The following is an 18,464-nucleotide window of genomic DNA, read 5'->3' on the forward strand; positions in this document are numbered from 1 at the left end:
TTCACCCAAAACATAAAGCAAGGACTCTAGCAAAATGGGTATTTAAATGTTTATAGACTCATCTTCAGTACAACTTCTCAATAACAATCACATCAACAACAATAATAAAATAGTATTTTACGTTAATTTGGTACATACAGTGCTAGGTACCATGTTAAATACTTCTATTTAATCTATCTTACTTAATCTTAATAGCAACCCTATGAGATGTGTACTGTTATTTTTATATTACAGATGGAAAATTGAAACCCAGAAAAAAAAACTGACAAATGTATTTAATATCACATGACTGATAAGTCATGGAACTTAGGGTTTCACACTCCATCACTGTAAGAACTTTACTAAACTATCTACACAACTTGACTTATTACTAACCATATACTACTTGACACTTGAAAAGAACTCTGTTGACGTCTTAATTTTTTTTTTTTCTGGTATGCAGGCCTCTCACTGCTGTGGCCTCTCCCGTTGTGGAGCACAGGCTCTGAACGCGTAGGCTCAGTGGCCATGGCTCACGGGCCCAGCCGCTCCATGGCATGTGGGACCTTCCCGGACCGGGGCACGAACCCGTGTCCTCTGCATCAGCAGGCAGACTCTCAACCACTGCGCCATCAGGGAAGCCCGGCTTCTTAATTTTAAATGTAAAGTTAGATCTACTGCGTTACAAAGATTGCAAAGTTGACATTATACTTATTCAAAGCTCATATGATCTTAACTCTTTGGAACATTGTCAAGAACCATGAAACCAGTGTAAAAGGTTTTATGTTCTGGTAGAAATGGAGTAATGAGGATTGGATATTCTCTTCTACTTTCTGCATAACAACAACTAGAAAACTGGATCAAAAAAGGTAACCATCATTGTAAAATATGAGACAGCCATTGGAAAACAAGCAGCACAGGACTATAATCACCGAGAAGAGGGAAGCAAACCATGGGAGCCTTGAACACAAGAACTTACTTCCTCGAGGTAGTTTTCAGGCCACTGATCAGGAAGTGGAAACCCTAATAGAGCCCAAAGTCCTCACTGAATTTAGGAACCAGAGGCAGCATCTGAGGAGGCAGAGATGGCTAGAATTTGGAGGGCAGCGTACTACTGAGGTGGGAGCTAAACAGAGAGAACTTCAGAGCTCTGCAGGGGGTTCCACTTAAGGCTTTGACTGAGTACTGATATGCTTATGCATGAGAAGAAACTTCCCATGGCTAGAGAAAGAACCACCCACTAAGATTTAAAGTACAAACCGGGCTGAGAGTAATTTGTGTCTCCACAGGAGAGTGGAAAGACCTTGTAAAGCAATGTGTACCCTGTAGAATACTTAGAAACATATTATTTGAGTTGTGAGCCTAAATACGCCATATACTACAAGTTAATCTAAACTCAGCTTTGCAATGCTTTGATCAGGCCTCAAGGGTATCCAACTGATTCTGGTGACCTACCTGCATGCCAGAACAAATTCTAACACTATTGAAAGTATGACAATACAATACAGCAACCAACAAGTCAAGCATCCAGTATTAAAAATTATCAGTTATATAAATACCAGGAAAATATAACCCATAATGAGGAGAAAATCAATCATTAAAAAGAGACATAAAAATGACAGAAATGATGTAACTAGAAAATAAGGACATTAAACAGCTATTAAAATATACTCCATCCTCAACATCACTCATCATCAGGGAAATGCAAATCATAACCAGAATTAGAAGTCACCTCACACCTGTTAGAAGGGCCATCATAAAAAGACAAGAAGTAACAAGTGTTGGCAAGGATGTGGAGAAAAAGGAATGCCTGTGCACTGTTGGTGGGAAAATTGGTGCAGCCTCTATGGAAAACAGTATGGAAGTTCTTCAGGAAATTAAAAATAGAACTACCACGTGATCCAGCAATTTCATGTCTGGGTATTTATCTGAAGGAAACAAAAACACTAACTTGAAAAGATATATGCACCCTTATGTTCATTGCATCTGTGTTTACAATAGTCAAACATGGAAACAACCTCAGTGTCCATCAGTGGATGAATGAATAAAGAAAATGCAGAATATATATGCAATAGAAAATTATTCAGCCATAAAAAAAGAAGGAAATCTTGAAATTTGTAACATGGATGGACCTTGAGGGCATTACACTAAGTGAAATAAGTCACTGAGAAAGACAAATATGATATAATCTCACCTATAACTGGAATCTAAATTTTTTTAAAAAAACTGAGTTCATAGATACAGAAAACAGATTGTTATTGCCAGAAGTGGGACATGGGGGGTAAGTGAAATGGGTGAATGGGGTCAAAATGTACAAATTCCAGTTATAAAGTAAACTAGTCATGGGGATTTAATGTACAGAATGGTGACTGTAGTTAATAATAATGTATTGTATATCTGAAAGTGGCTACGACAGTAAATCTCAAAAGTTTTCATCACAACGGAAAAAAATTTGTAACTATGTGTGGTGATGGATGTTGACGAGACTTGCTGTGGTGATCATTTCACAATATACAAAAATATCAAATCACTCTGCTGTATGCCTGAAACTAAAATAATGTAATGTTATTTGTCAATTAAGACAAAAAGTGAAATAAATACATATATTCCATCTACATTTACAAAGGTAGAGAAAAATATGAACATTATGCTCAGAGAAATGGAAGACTAAAAAAAGACCCAAATTAAACCTCTACAGCAGGGCTTCCCTGGTGGCGCAGTGGTTAAGAATCCGCCTGCCAGTGCAGGGGACACGGGTTCGATCCCTGGTCCGGGAAGATCCCACATGCCGCGGAGCAACTAAACCCGTGCTCCACAACCACTGAGCCCGCGCTCTAGAGCCCGCGAGCCACAACTACTGAAGCGTGTGCACCAAAAGCCCGTGTTCCGCAACAAGAGAAGCCACTGCAATGGGAAGCCTGTGCACCGCAACGAAGAGTAGCCCCTGCTCACCACAACTAGAGAAAGCCCATGTGCAGCAACAAAGACCCAACACAGCCAAAAATAAATAAAATAAAGTAAAATAAATACATTAAAAAAAAAAAAAAAACGTCTAGAGCATGGTTGGCTCTGGAAAGATTGGCAAATTTTTTCTTAAAGGGACAGATAGTAAATATTTGGGGCTTATGGGCAATATGATCTTTATTGCAAATATTCAGCTCTCACAAAAGCAACCACAGACAACACATAAATGAATGAGCATGACTACATTGCAATAAAACCTTATTTTACGAAAAGAATGGGCTGATCTATGGACAATAAATAGTTCACTGACCCCTGTCCTAGAGATAAAAATATCAGAAATGAAAAATGCCCTGAATAGGATTAGCTTCAGATAAGATTCTGTACAAGATCAGGGAAATTAACATAGTGACTATTCACAATGAAACACCATGAGAACAATGATTTATAGAGAGAATCAGGTATATTTGGCAACATATCAAGCAGTCTTGTTATATATACATATTCTTAGTCCGAGAACAAGAGGTGAAGGAGAAAGAAAAAAATATTTGAAGAAATAATGGCTGATTTGTTTTTCTAAATGTGTTGAAAACAAGTCTACAGATACAGAGAGCTCAACAAATTCCAAGCAAATGAAGAAACAGGTTTAGAGTTGTTAGATAATTTTGCCAATGTATTTCCATTACAAGCTATGATTCAAATACATGTTTGCTGTTTAAAGAACCCAAGTTTTTACTTATTTGGTAGGCTTCCTCTCAAACTTGATAGAATGACTCTAGTCTCCATAATAAGAGCAAAGGTCGTATTTGTTGAGAAGCCAAATATGCATCAAGCGCTGTGCTCCATGTTATCGCGTATATTCTCTCATCTAATTACAGTATCTCTATTAAGATAGAGATACAGTATCTCTATTAAGATAAGAATAATTTCCCCCATTTTACAGATGAAAAAACTAAAACTCACAGTTAAGACAGAATGTTTAAATAACAACCAGTAGTGGTAGAAAAAGACATGAACTCAGGTCTTCTGGATTTACAGGCTGTGTTCTCCTAGAGAGCTTGGCTATATGGATGGAGTATCTGAAAAAAGAAATAAAGCATACGTATTATATAACTAGAAACCATGTAGTTTAGGAATATTTAAAATACAAACTCATTGATAAAGATGGAAAACAGGGCTTCAATTTAACCATTAGGTCAAGTCATTACTGGCATCATAAAAATTACTGACAATAAATCTCAGAGCTAGTAAAATAGCTCCAAGTATGGTTATAAGACTTAGAATAAAAAAAAACATAGATTGTGAAATTATTTACAAATCATAGAATCCAGTCTTTTCATTTTGGAGAAATGGAAACACACCCCAGAAGGTTAAATAACTTGCCTAAAATAACATCATTGGTTACTGACCCTTTATTCTAAGCCATCCCCAGTTCCATTCCAGAAAATATAAATTATTCATGCAGAAGGACAAACCCAACTTTGGCAGGTCAGAGATTTCAATGAGATGTGAATTGGTTAAGGACTGTGATTTATGAAGTGAGGCAGCTATCCAGATTGCCTTATCTCAGCTGCCCTTCTGTGAAGCACACTATTGTGAGCACGTAAATTGACCTCTATTCCATCCCATTCAACAGTCATTGGATAGCTCATGTGGAGGAGGGTAAATACTGTAACGGTGCAAAACTTATATAGAGATCATTTCTTCTTGTTTGCCAGATATAAAATAACCCAAGATAGTTTACGACACTACTCTGAAGGATTTAATATGTCATGCCTCATTTTAAGCAAGTTCTCAGGAGTATACACATCAACGACATGCATGTATACACATGTACATATGTACATACATACATACAACACAAGCACACATGCTCTTATGTAAGCCCCATGAAGGCAGGGGCCACAACGTTCTTACATATTACCAATACCTTACACAGCAGTTGATACTGTAGGCGCTCAATATTTATTGTATGAATGAGAAAAATGGGTGAATAAGCACAAACGCATAGAAAAGCATAGATCTAGAGCAATACATATAACTCAATTTTAAAGTACTAATTTAGAGCAGATTACTAAATAGTAATAATAACTAACGTATGGATTGATTTTCATGTGTAAGCTGTCATGAATAGTGCTTTTCTACACTTTTCATTTATTCAATACTGTCTTGGGCTCTGCACAGAATTAAAGTTTATCCCCCTTCCGGGTTAGACCACAAAGGTCTTAAATGTTTTTAATCTCAGAAATTTTAGGACATCAAGAATATCTGTCAAAGATTATATGTGACTTCCAGGGTTTAGATTAGTACTGGAAGGTAGCAGCGATCCATAAATGCCAGCAATTTGTGTGTATGTGTATAGTAGTAGTAGCAGCAGTAGTAGTGCTAAACCTGAGCTTGTCTTCACCCAGCTATCTGAAGTTAAAAGCTTTAAGCAAGTTTGAGCAAGTAAGCTGGTATGGTTGCCTCAAATTTTTGGCCATTTAGTCAGGAAATTGATAGAGGTGTCCTGGTCATTTTTTTAAATCTTTGAGGCTTGGAGAGCAGAGGTAGCTTTTAGTGATTAAATTTACTCAAAGCCCACCAGGGTTCAATCCCACTAGTCCTTGCTGAGCAAAAGTCCATATCTTGCCATCTTAGTAATAGACCCTAACAGAAGAGACACGCCTCCCAAATAGATTAAACAGAGATGAAGAGAGAGACACTGAAAATAGACATGGCATTTGCATGTTATTTATCCTTCCCTGAAACATTCTTACTCTGGCCAACTCAAAGTTTCTTTACATTGAAGAAAGTAGTGGTTCTTCCTTGTTTAAGAAAGATTATTAATATGTTAATATCCTATAGTCTCCACAACAAGGAAAAATGAATAGAAAACAACTGATGGTTCAAGCTCTCATTAAAGACAGGAGGAATAGTCCTCCAAGTGCTTTAATAATCCACATGCAACAACCCTGTGAGGTAAATACTATTGTCATCCCCAGGTAAAGAAGCTGAGATTAAGATAGTAAATTTTCCTGAGATCTCAAATCTAGCCAAATGGTGAAAACAGTGTAGATTTTCTGACTCCAGAGCCCCTGATCCCAGATACCACGTGGTCATTTCACCTTACACTGAGGTCAATTGGGAAAGAAACATTAGCTAAATTCATTTCTGTGGAGTCTTTCATGTTTCGCAAGTACTCCCCCAGCACATATTATACTTGGTTAGCTCTCTTCATGGCCTTTCATATTCACAATGAGATCTGGCCAGGAGCATGGGATAAGGGCCAAGCTCTGCAGAACCATCCAGCTGCTGTGTGTCCTGATAACTCTCTGAGCTCTTCTCAGAGAAAATAAGAACGTCTGAGCTTATTTCCCCTTCATTCCCTGTGTTTCAGGATCCTAGCAATCAACCTATTAATATCCTCAATAATATCCTTTAGCTTGTCATTTAACAACAAGTAACTCATTCACTGTCTGTCCCTACCTGGTTTTGCCACTTACTAACTGTAACTTTGGATAAATTGCTTAAACCCTCTAAGCCTCATCTGCAAAATAGATCTATAACAGTACATACTTTACGGAGTTGTAAGAATTTAGAAAGATAATTTGTTTAAAACACTTAGTAGCAAATAGAAACCGTTCAATAAGTGTAATACATTATTATTAGCTTTTAACTGCAAGAGAGTTCTTTTCCCATCTGTTCTAGTCCTTCTCATGTTCCTTTCACACCAGGAAGTAGGGGCTCAATGTAACAGCACACAAGCCTGACCTCAAACTTTAGTTCTCATAAATCGATTCTAGGATTCTCTACGAAAGAAAGTACATATCCATGATTCTCAAATTGCATTTTGAAACAGCCAAGATTCTTGAATATTAGATTTACTCGATTTATGCCCCCAGTCATGTGATAGATTGTAAAATTACTGCAAATTCTTCATCTTTCCACATCCATGCCACTGGAATGTGACTTCAGATCTTCCCACTAAGAGCTGGAATCCAAGTTTGCGGTGACACTTGCTTTGGCCAGTGGAACGTTAGCAATCATGAATCAAGCAGAAACTTGAAAAGCTTTTGCACATTTGGGCTTTTCCATTACTTGCTGCTTTGGGAACTCTGCAATCACCACCATAATAAGCCTGGGCTAGTCCCCCAAACGACAAGAAACATGTGCCATAGTCACCCTTATCAATCCACCCAAAGCCTGCCAACCACCTGACACGAGTGAAGTCATTCTAGATAACACTTCTGGCAGCTTATCTGCATACTGACCACACATGCACATGAGAATCCAGCAGAGGTCAACTGAGCCAGCCCAGACAAGGAAAAATAATCACCCAAACCATAAGCTAAGTAAGTGTTTGCTGTTCGACCATTAATTGAGTGGCTTGCTATGAAAACAATTCTTAACTGATATAGATATTGGTACCAAGGATCAGGAGCTACTATAACAAATACGTTAAAAAAACATGACATCATCTTTGGGACCAGGCAGGAGGCAGAAGGTAGAAAAGTAACAAAGAAACTATTACTAATGTCAGGGAAAGCAATGAGAAACTATTAGTGAAGCCTGGAAAAGCAGTGAGGAAACTACTGTGACAGGCTGGAAATATGGTAACCTTTATTATATGTAGTGAGACAATTAGCACAACAGTCACCTGAAATAACTTGGAAGGTAGAAAATGTATTAATTAAATGTTGGATTTGACTAAGGAACATCCCAGAGAGAATACTAAAGGTAACAGTTTGGTACTACTGGCCACATTTTATAAGGTATAAGAAGAGAGAGATTACCTAGTGAAGAAGCCTAGAGATGAGTTTGCAAAGAAAATTTGGGGAAAATATAGAGGGATCAGGACTTGCTACACAGGAATTTCTTTCTTTCTTTTTTTTTATCCCTAGTGTTGGCCAGTAAAACTTTCTCATGTAAAACATGGTTTGAGGGTAAAAAACAAATCATTCATGTGACTATAACAACCTTGATAAGACTCAAATACTTAAGGCATGACTAATGATCATCTCAATCAATTAGACAAAAGTTTTCTAAAAATCTTAAAAGCATGGTCTCAGAGAAGCTTAATCCAAAAATAGCAGTAAATAAATAAATAAATATCTGTAAAATAATTGTGGGTATACCTTTTTTTTCCAAATTAATTGCATTAAATGTAATATATAGAAAACTCAAAAAGTGATTAAGAGACTTGTACAAGTAAAAGAACTACTAATTTTACTTAAAATAAAATAGTGGTGAAATTGTAGAAATGACTTCTGGTGCCCCAACTTTCTTCTAACAAGAAGCAGTTTGAGGAAGATAATCAGCTGCGAATATAGCCATTCTTTTAAATGCAAAAGGGAAGATATTTTCAGCCAAGGACCCACTTCCATTAAGCAGTAGAGTACAGTAAATTAGGGAGCAGCTTTCAGGGAATAGTACTATACCTTAATCACGGACATTTTCTGACTCCAGAATAGGAAGAACTGGCAACATTTCCCCTGCAAGATTTCAAAATTGTCATGGACCAGTGACAGTGATGTGCCTCCTGTTGGAGTGGAAGCACCTACTGGAATCATCCTACCCCTTATCATCATTGTATATTGACTTTGTGTGGAAAATAACTTTTCCTTTTGTTTCATTAGATTCTGGATCACCAAGAGTCACCTCTGAGCCACATCCAGATTTGCACATGAGACAAGTCACAGAACCCTGGACTCAAACTTTAATGCTATAATTAGATGAGAGTTCTGACATCCTGGGATTAAGGTGAAGACATGTAGGAGAGATGAATATATGTGATCATAGGGCACACTGTGGTAGAATATAAAGTTGGCCACAGATTTTTTTCTATCCTTGTACCCACAGCTCTGCAACATGACTTTGCAGGTCCATCAAGACATAGAATCTATTTCTCGAACCTGGGTTGGGATTGTAATTCATCTTGCCTAATGTAACATCAGCAAACATGAAGCAAGCAGAGGCCTAAACAATGCTTGCACACTGGGGATTGCCCTCTTTTGCTGCTTTTGGAAACTTGCAACTATTAACATGTAAGGAAGCTCAGGTTGTCACCCTAATTAACAGCCCTACCAAGTATCATACATGTGAGGCCAACCTCACTATCTCATCTGGTGAGTTCACCTTACATTTGGAAAGTAAAACTTGGCATACATCATTCATTTCTTAGCATCTTCCCCTTGGGAGCAGGTTGCCCACAGAGATCAATAGTTCTATTCTGCTCTTTTCATGCATAAATCTTATACAGGAGGGGGGCGCTCCATGCTGGAAAGGCAGCCATGATACAGCATTGACCTGGCCTGCACCTGTGTCTGCCTGAAAGTCACACTTTCCCAAAGAGTTAAGCTATGTCCCTTTTCCAACCAAATCTTTATGGTAGTAAGAGTGTAACAAAGGTGATATTTTGGTACCCATCTGCCTTATTCCTTTGTCTTATGATTCAGTCGGGTCATAACCCATAAGAGGAAGACCAGTATTATTTATTTTGCCTCTCATAGATCCCAACAATGAAATGATGCTGCATTTTCCTCTTCTACACATGCAACTAAGGTTCAAGACAATTTCATTCATCTCCGGAAAAACACAGGAAGAACTTTGATGATTTTTACAAGTCTGACACTTGAATATATTTGTCTAAACAAAAACATTTACTACTGTACAATGGTAGAAGTCAAAGCAGGGTTCCTCTCATGCCAATGATTGTTTTGGCTTTTGGATACCCCTTCGAAGGAATCAACACACAGTGAACCTGGAATTCTGTTTCACAGAAGATGAGAATATATACCAATTTCTCTTACTCAACAGTTCTGAGGGGTGATTACATTGCCCATTTTTATTTTTTCCTATCCAATACAACAGTCTGGTTCAAAAGGCCACTGCCTCTTGCTCATTGGTTATAACTACATGTGTTATGCAATCACTTCTCCACTTGCTGACAAGAGCAATGAAGTCAATTGGAGTTATCACTTTCACAGATTGCAAACAAAACAAAGATGAGAAAAGCAAGTGAAGAAATCAAGTTTGATCAACCATTGGCTGAATAGTGTTATAGGCGGCTGGAAGATAGCAAGCAGATGTATTATCAGTTAGAAGGCAGCCACTTGTTCTTGGCCCCTGCTCATTCTCAGTATCCATAACCATGTCTAGCAGATGATGTGTCTACTGAGGACAAAAGAAAGGGAGGGTGGGATTATTCACATGATTTATGCTAGATCCAGGTCTTATCTTGGTTAGCAGTATCCTATCTTTTTCCTTAGAATCAAGATCTAACTGCAGATTTTTCCATGGCTGTGGTAAGCATTCATCAAAAAGACAAAGATAGTAACACATTAGTAATATTCAGTGATGCAATAGCTATCATAACCTGCTTTACAGTTTCTTAAACTTCCCAGAAATCAGTTTTATTCCATGGAAGTAAACAAGAAAGAATCAGGAATATTTCCCACATACTTATCTTTTCAGACATACCTAAAAGGAAGTCAAAAAAAAAAAAAAAGATCACTTGACATTTCAGAGAAAACTCTAAGCTAGAGAGTCCGCTGCTTTACGCGCAGGAAATTCTTAGGTAACTGAGAGGCACTGAGTGTCAGAACCCTTGCTGGCCTGGCCTCCTGCTCTACTGGCACTCCTGTCTGGCTGGCTGGCTATGCTGACAGTGTAAATCAAGGGATTATCAGATTGACCACATGCCCTAGTCTTTTGTTTCTTTGTTTTTGTTTTGTTTGGGGAGGGAGAGAGGAAAGTTGACTGGAGCCCCAGAGATCTATGAAAAAAAAAAAAAAGAAAAGGAGGAGGGGAGAGAAATGTGCAGTGATAAGTGCTTTCTGTTGTAAAAGTTATGACAGAAAATAAGAGTTTGATTCTGGCAGAAACAAACTGGCAATGTGGGTCAAGGATTAACCCACAGGGATGCTGGGATAACATCTCCTGAGACATGTCTCTAAATTACATCAAAAACTTCTATGAAGGATGTGTAAGTATTATACAAGCAGCAGCAACAACAATTGTATGAGTCCTATCTGTTATTTTAACATGATTTGCATGAGAGCTGATGAATAAGGTCCTCTACATGTATGGAGAATGATATAAATATCAACCGTTTGCTTCAACATATTCTGAATTTAAATAACTGTAACTAGAATAATTCAGGAATTACTTTTAGCTGTTGGTGCTTTAAAGCTGATCGCTCTCTCAATTTGATAATTGAGAAGAGAAGCTGTAATGACAACTAAATAAACATTATTTGCTTATTAAGATAGTGTGTATACTAATGAATTTAATGTTGGATTTATTATCCAATTTTTTAAAAAGGTACTAGATATACTAAGATTACCTTGATTTTATTGCAAAAGGTTTACAGGGGTAAGGGATATTAATTAAATTCAAAGCTTTTTACAAGTTTCCAAAATTATTTATGTCATTGGCAACAAGTTCCTATTTGACTGTTGCACTTCAGATTTTCAAAGTGAAAAGGGTAAGAAATCTCAAAATGCAGGATTTGAATTGGGCTTGATGATCTCTAAGTTCCTGTCTTTCTTTGAAACTTTATGAATCTTAAATTTTTTTAAATGTGATAATGAAATCATCCTTTAAAATATCCCCCTTTAATGTTTGTTTTCAAAAGTTTTTTTTTTCTCCTAAAACTGTAACAGATGAAGCCTCCCACCGTGATCGGTCAATTCCACACCCTTTTCTTTGGATCGGTCAGAATGTTCTTCCTTGGGGTGTTAGGCTTTGCAGTTTATGGGAATGAGGCTTTGCACTTCAGTTGTGATCCAGACAAGAGAGAAATAAACCTCATCTGTTACAATCAGTTCAGGCCAATCACTCCACAAGTAAGTGTTTCTGTGTGCACAAATGTAAACCTTACTCCACACCAGATAAAATTGTTTTCTTTTTAAATGTAAAATAATGTCATAATAAGATGAAGACTATTCTAACAGGTATTATTTCTAGAATAATTACCTTTTTAAAATATTAGCTGTATATTTCAGGTAAATTAATTTGAGTTGGTCAAGAGTTTCTTCCAAGTCCAGCATCCTATTATCTATTGATGTTAGAATTATACTCCAGGCTTGTAATTAGAAATGGAAATTGAGTAGATACTAAAATAACATATTCCATCATTAGTAGTAATTGGTAGGTGATGACAGTAAAATATGACTACATTTTTACAATTACTAAGTGTTTAAAATTTTAAACTCTAAACATCTTGGTAATTAAATGAGATTATGCCCAGCATTACCACCTTCATTATATTATTTTTATCCTCATAAGACTTACAAAACTTAGAATTTTTAAATTAGCCTCTATTGAGGGTCAGTGAATTATGGTTTTTTTTAGTGTGTTTTTTCATTACGTGTTGACTGATTTGACTAAGATATTTCTGACATACTTTAGGTGTTCTGGGCATTACAACTAGTGATTGTCCTGGTTCCTGGAGCTATTTTTCATCTTTATGCTGCATGTAAAAGCATCAATCAAGAATGCATTCTTCAAAAGCCCATCTACACTGTGATTTATATCCTCTCTGTTTTATTAAGAATTAGTCTAGAAGTGGTAGCATTTTGGCTTCAGATTCACCTCTTTGGTTTCCAAGTAAAACCTCTCTACCTGTGTGATGCTGTGTCTCTTCGGAAAAAATTTACTACCATAAGATGCATGGTGCCGGAACACTTTGAGAAGACCATTTTTCTCATTGCAATGTATACATTTACTGTAATTACAATAGTCTTATGTGTTGCTGAGATTTTTGAGATAATATTTAGAAGATTATGCTTTCTAATTAAGCAATGACCAAAAGGTTGATTACCTACTGTCATGCCACAATTATTTATCAACCATTTTTATTTAGTTTTATCTCATTCAGTGAGTATCTCAATTTCAAACATAAATATCTGTTCTTCAAACTAACCTCAGTGTGTCTAAAATTTATGTCTAGTATAAAGTACAATACTCAGTTCTAAGGCAGGGATTCTTTTTTTTTTTTTTTTTTTTTTGCGGTACGCGGGCCTCTCACTGTTGTGGCCTCTCCCGTTGCGGAGCACAGGCTCCGGACGCGCAGGCTCAGCGGCCATGGCTCACGGGCCCAGCTGCTACGTGGCATGTGGGATCTTCCCGGACCGGGGCACGAACCCGTGTCTGCTGCATCGGCAGGCGGACTCTCAACCACTGCGCCACCAGTGAAGCCCCAAAGAAAGGGATTCTTGAACAAAACCTTTGTTCCGTTTTAATTTTGTCACACATTAGGAAACATACATGGAACTAATGTTAACTCATTTTTAAATAGTACTTTTACAGAGTTCTTTCATATACAACATCTTAATCAATCACAGTATTTTATGGCCAGAGAAACTTTTATTAACTCTTTTACACAGAGTAGAAAAATGAGGCTCAGGGAGATTAATATATGCAATCCTAGGATTCAGCTTTCCTAACTATAAAGCTATTTCCCTTTCCACTTAACTATGCAGCATAAACTTTGAGGATGTAATTATTGTTGTATTCATGTAAAATATAACTTATTTAAGTGCAAAAGTTGTCAATTAATTATTAAAAGAGTCATTCTATAATTTGATGACTAACTTGAAGAAATGGAGCACTTACATTTTTAATATTATACTCATATTGTTGTCTTGAAATTTTAAATATTAAATGATATGGTAATGTGGCCACCAAATAAATAAAAAATGCTATGGAAAATAGTGTGCATGGTTTCCTTGTTGCTTGTTGGAAAAAAAAACCCCTCTGTGCTCATAGATATCCTACAACAATAGTTTCTATATTCAAGATTATTGAGATAGTAAGTTATATTTATATTAAGCTAGACTTCCTAAATAGCTATGAAATGATTTCGAAGGCAATTTTTTAAACTTTTTATTTTATAAAGGAGTATAGCCGATTAACAATGTTGTGATAGTTCCAGGTGCACAGCAAAGCGACTCAGCCATACATATACATGTGTCCATTCTCCCCCAGACTCCCCTCCCATTCAGGCTGCCACATAACATTGTCAAAGGTAATTTTATATTAATTCAGTGCATTTCTTTTTATCTGCTTATCTTACCAAGAATCATGTCCATTTGATATCATTTAAAAACTTTATGTATGACTGCGTTATACTGGTGCTTTATTAGGGAAATAAGTATAGTCAGTCAAAAACTGAGGTTTTCAATTTTTTCTTAAGCATTATTTAACCTATGGTTGATATCATGAATTTCTACATTAATTTTTAAATCATTGAGGCTTTCTCCACAGAAAAGCACAAGAAAAAATCCAATTTACCTTCATTCAACAAATAGCTGCATAGTATCGATTATTAAACATGTACCACATTAAAAGTTCAAATACAAAGATAAACAAGATGTAGTACCTTTATAAGATCATATTCTAGTGAGGGGCACAGTGATATGACAAGAGGCTGGGGGCTGTTGGAAATAGCCCCCTCTGAAGGGAAAGACTATTTGCTCATTGATTTTGTTTAGAATCACTGGCCCTTAGCGATAATAAGCAACAACAATGTCTAGTATGTTTTATTCTTATTTTTAAATTATCTGTAGATAATATACCCTTTATTGCCTGTACCTAGGGTGGACTCCTCCAACCAATTCTCCCACAAACACATACATCTTCAATATGGTTCATATTTTCCTGCATCTTTAGAAGGCATGTAATTTTTTATTGGATACCAGACATTGTGTGTTTTACCTTGTCGGATGCTGAATATTTTTGTCTTCCCATAAATAATTCTTAAATTTTATTCTGGGGCACAGTTAAATTACTTGGAAACAGTTGATCCTTTGTACTTCCTTTTAAGCTTTGTTAGATGGGACCAGTGTAGCCCTTACTGAAGGGCTAATTTTGCCCCGTTACTAAGGCAAAACGTTTCTGAGTGCTCTATGAGATGCCTCTTTGGTGCTTTGGAAATGTTATCTTTCCACCATTCTCAAATTCTTGAATTCCTTCCTCAAGCTGGTTGACTCATTGTCTTAGTCCATTTGGGCTGCTATTACAAAATACCTAGACTGGATAGTTTATAAACAAAAGAAATTTATTTCTCATAGTTCTGGAGGATGGAAGTCTGAGATCAAGGTGCTGGCATGTTCAGGTTCTGATGAGAGCCATCTTCTGTGTTACAGACTTATTGTATCCTCACATGGTGGAAAGAAGGCCAGAGAGCTCCCTAGGGTTCCTTTTATAAGGACACTAATCTCATTCATGAGGGCTCCCTCCCCATGACCTACTTACTTCCCAAAGGTCCCACCTTCTAATACCATCACATTGGAGGTTAGGATTTCCAAAATATGAATTTTGGGGAGACACAACATTCGGCCCATTGCACTTATGGTTACAATAGAAATTGCTGTAGCTACAGGAAGCAGGTTTTTGCTGTGCCCAGGGAAAGAAGGGAGAAGGGGCAAAAAGACGTTCTTCTTGTTTGCCCCTCAGGATTTTTCTAAGGGAAGATCATTTTTTAAAAAAACCAACAGACCTCCCCTTAATATCACTGCCCATTCACAGGCGAACAATTTGATTTATTCTTATGCTGATTCATCCTAGGACATTTTCAAAGTATGCTCCTTTTTAAGAGGATTTCTACCCTAGCTGTTGGAAAAAGTAACTGTTCTCAGTTCTGTGCGAATCTTGGGTATTGTTCCTTTTAATCCTTTCAGGTAGCTCTTTTTCTGCAAAGATGTTTAAAGACGTTACATTGATCAGGACTCAGTCGAAGACCCTTTACAGATTTCTGGAGCTCTCATGCTTTGTAGCTTCTCCCTCTAAGGTAGTCTGTCCTATGAAAACTGGCCTCTTTAGCCCTGGACTCTCTCTCCTCAACTCACAAGGAGGAAGGATAGCATTTCTAAGCCACTAGAGGAACCCTGGTCACCTCTGCTTCTTTTAAGTAAACAGTCCATATTGTTATGTGTAAAGATACAGATCCTGTGAGAGTTGGTTTGGACAGTCTTTTCAATTCCTTAATGATCTATACCATTCTATGATTTCATTTTGTTAGTAAGTATATCAGGATTGTTAGCACACAGCTGTATACTCCTGGATAATAAATGCTACATAAAAATATAGCATTTATAAAATATAAGATATTTAAATATATGTAATACAGTTTAAAATATAAAAACTGATTTTTCTAACTAAACTGCAAATGTAGCAAAAATTAATAAGAATGTCAAAGTTAAACAAATAACTAACCACTTGAAAATATATTTAAAGTTATTCCAGAAAAAGTTGTTGGGTCAAATAAGGTAATTCAAACTGAAGCTTTTCAGTTTGTTTATAAATGAACAACAGTCAGAATATTACATATTAAAACCTATGAGATATTGTCAAAATTGTAGTGCATGGCCAATTGACAGTGGAAGATACATTTCTTTTTAAAAAATAAACAATAAAAGTAATTCAAACAGCAAATGTAAGAACTTTAAAATAAAACTAAGGAAAACAAAAATAATTTAATAAGAATAAAGACAGAAAGTAATAAATCAGAAAAAAAACAGCATACGATGGATAAATCCAAAATTGTTCTTGAAAAAACTATGTGTGGCATATCAAATCAAGTGTGGAAGTATATCCTTATAAGATTTTATAATATATATGAAGTTATATATCACTTGAAGTACACTGTGATAATTTAAAGATGTATACTATTAAATACAAGACAACCAGAAAAACAACAGAATTTTAGCTACTAAACCAACAAAGGAAATTAAAACATTCAATTAATCCAAAAGATGACCAAAAAGACAAAAAGGGAAAAAAACAGATGGGACAAATTGAAAACAATAACAAGGTAGTAGAACTAAACCTAAAAATATCAACAGTTACAATAAATATAAAGGTCTTAGCACTCCAAACCAAAACAGGGATTTCTGACTGCATTTTTTTTTTTTTTTTTGCGGTACGCGGGCCTCTCACTGTTGTGGCCTCTCCCGTTGCGGGGCACAGGATCCGGACGCGCAGGCTCAGCAGCCATGGCTCACGGGCCCAGCCGCTTCGCGGCATGTGGGATCTTCCCAGACTGGGGCATGAACCCGTGTCCCCTGCATCGGCAGGCGGACTCTCAACCACTGCGCCACCAGGGAAGCCCCACATTTAAAAAAAAAAATCCAGATCAAATTATTAACAAGACCCCACTTTAAATATTTAAAACATTTTAATATTTTTACAAATAAATAATAATAAAAGTGGAAAAAGATATATCATGCAAACAGTAAGCATCAGAGAGCTGAATTAGCTGTATTAATATGAGAAAACTCAAGCAGATTTCAGGGCAAAGAATAATGACGGGGATAAAAGAGACATTTCATAATGATTAAAGTATCATTTCATTAGGAAGCATAACAGTTATAAATGTGTATGCCACCAGTGCCAAAATAGAAGAAGCAAAGCCTGCTAGAACTGAAAAGAGAAATAAATCCAATTATAATTAAAGATTTCAACATTCCTCATCAGTAATCAATTGACAAAGTAGAACATCAGGAAGGAAACAGAACACAAACATTACCAATAAGCAACTTGAACTAACTGATATTTAGAGAACACTCTTACTAGACAACAGCAGAATATACATTTTTTTCAAGTGCAAGTGTAACATTCACCAAGAAAGTTCATTTTCTGGGTCATGATAAAGTCTCAATGACTTTGTTTAATTCACAATAGAATTAAACTTGAAATTAATAAAAATAAGATATCTGAAATATGCCCAAATATTTGAGAAAATAACAATATACATTTTTATTAACCCATTGATCAAAGAAGAGATTACATGGAAAATTTTAAACTACTTTAAACACAATTTATCAAAATTTGTGGAAAACAATTAAAATGGTTCTCGACAGCATTTTAAAAGTTCTATATATTATGTTAGAAAAAAGAATTTTTAGCTTCCACCTCAAGAAATTATTTTAAAAAACAGTTTAAATACAAATTACATAGTAGGGAAATAAAAATAAGAGCATGAAATATTGAAATAGAAAACTGAAAGACAATAGAAAAATCAATGAAAGGAGAAGATGGTCTTTGAAAAGATTAGTAAAACTGACCAATTTCTAGCTAGACAGATTGAGATAATAAAAGAGAAAATGAAAATTACTCATATCATAAATGAAAAAAGAAAGAAACATCACAACAGAACATTTAAATGATTATAAGGAAACACCATGAATGATATTATACCAATAAGTTTGATAGTTAGATGAAATGGAAAAATTCCTTGAAAGACACATATTACTAAAAACTGACTCAACAATAAACAGAAAATATGAATATCTCTACACCTATTAAAGAAATTGAATTTAAAATAGAAGCTTTCCCAGAAAAAAAAAATCAGGCCCAGATAGCTTCGTTGGTGAATTCCTTCAAACGTTTAAGAAATAATACTTCACAACCTCTTTCAGGAACTAGGAGGGACTATTTCCCATGTCATTTAATGAAGCCAGCATAACCTTGATATCACAAACTCTTAGCAAAAATAGTCTAGCATATGTAATCCAGCAATATATATAAAGATAATACAT

The 18,464-nt window shown here is 36.0% G+C and overlaps 1 protein-coding gene across 1 annotated transcript; it reads left to right on the forward strand.

Moving 5' to 3' along the window:
• Positions 1-10,867: 10,867 nt before the first annotated feature.
• GJE1 (gap junction protein epsilon 1) lies at positions 10,868-12,729 on the forward strand (the record flags this gene model as incomplete). Its single annotated transcript, XM_082668593.1, has 3 exons — positions 10,868-10,906; positions 11,586-11,768; positions 12,334-12,729. The coding sequence occupies 3 exons, from the start codon at positions 10,868-10,870 to the stop codon at positions 12,727-12,729; spliced, it is 618 nt and encodes a 205-aa protein (XP_082524719.1).
• Positions 12,730-18,464: the final 5,735 nt, after the last annotated feature.

This window comes from Grampus griseus (assembly GCF_964374135.1).
Source record: "Grampus griseus genome assembly, chromosome: 13".
Classification (NCBI taxonomy): domain Eukaryota; kingdom Metazoa; phylum Chordata; class Mammalia; order Artiodactyla; family Delphinidae; genus Grampus; species Grampus griseus.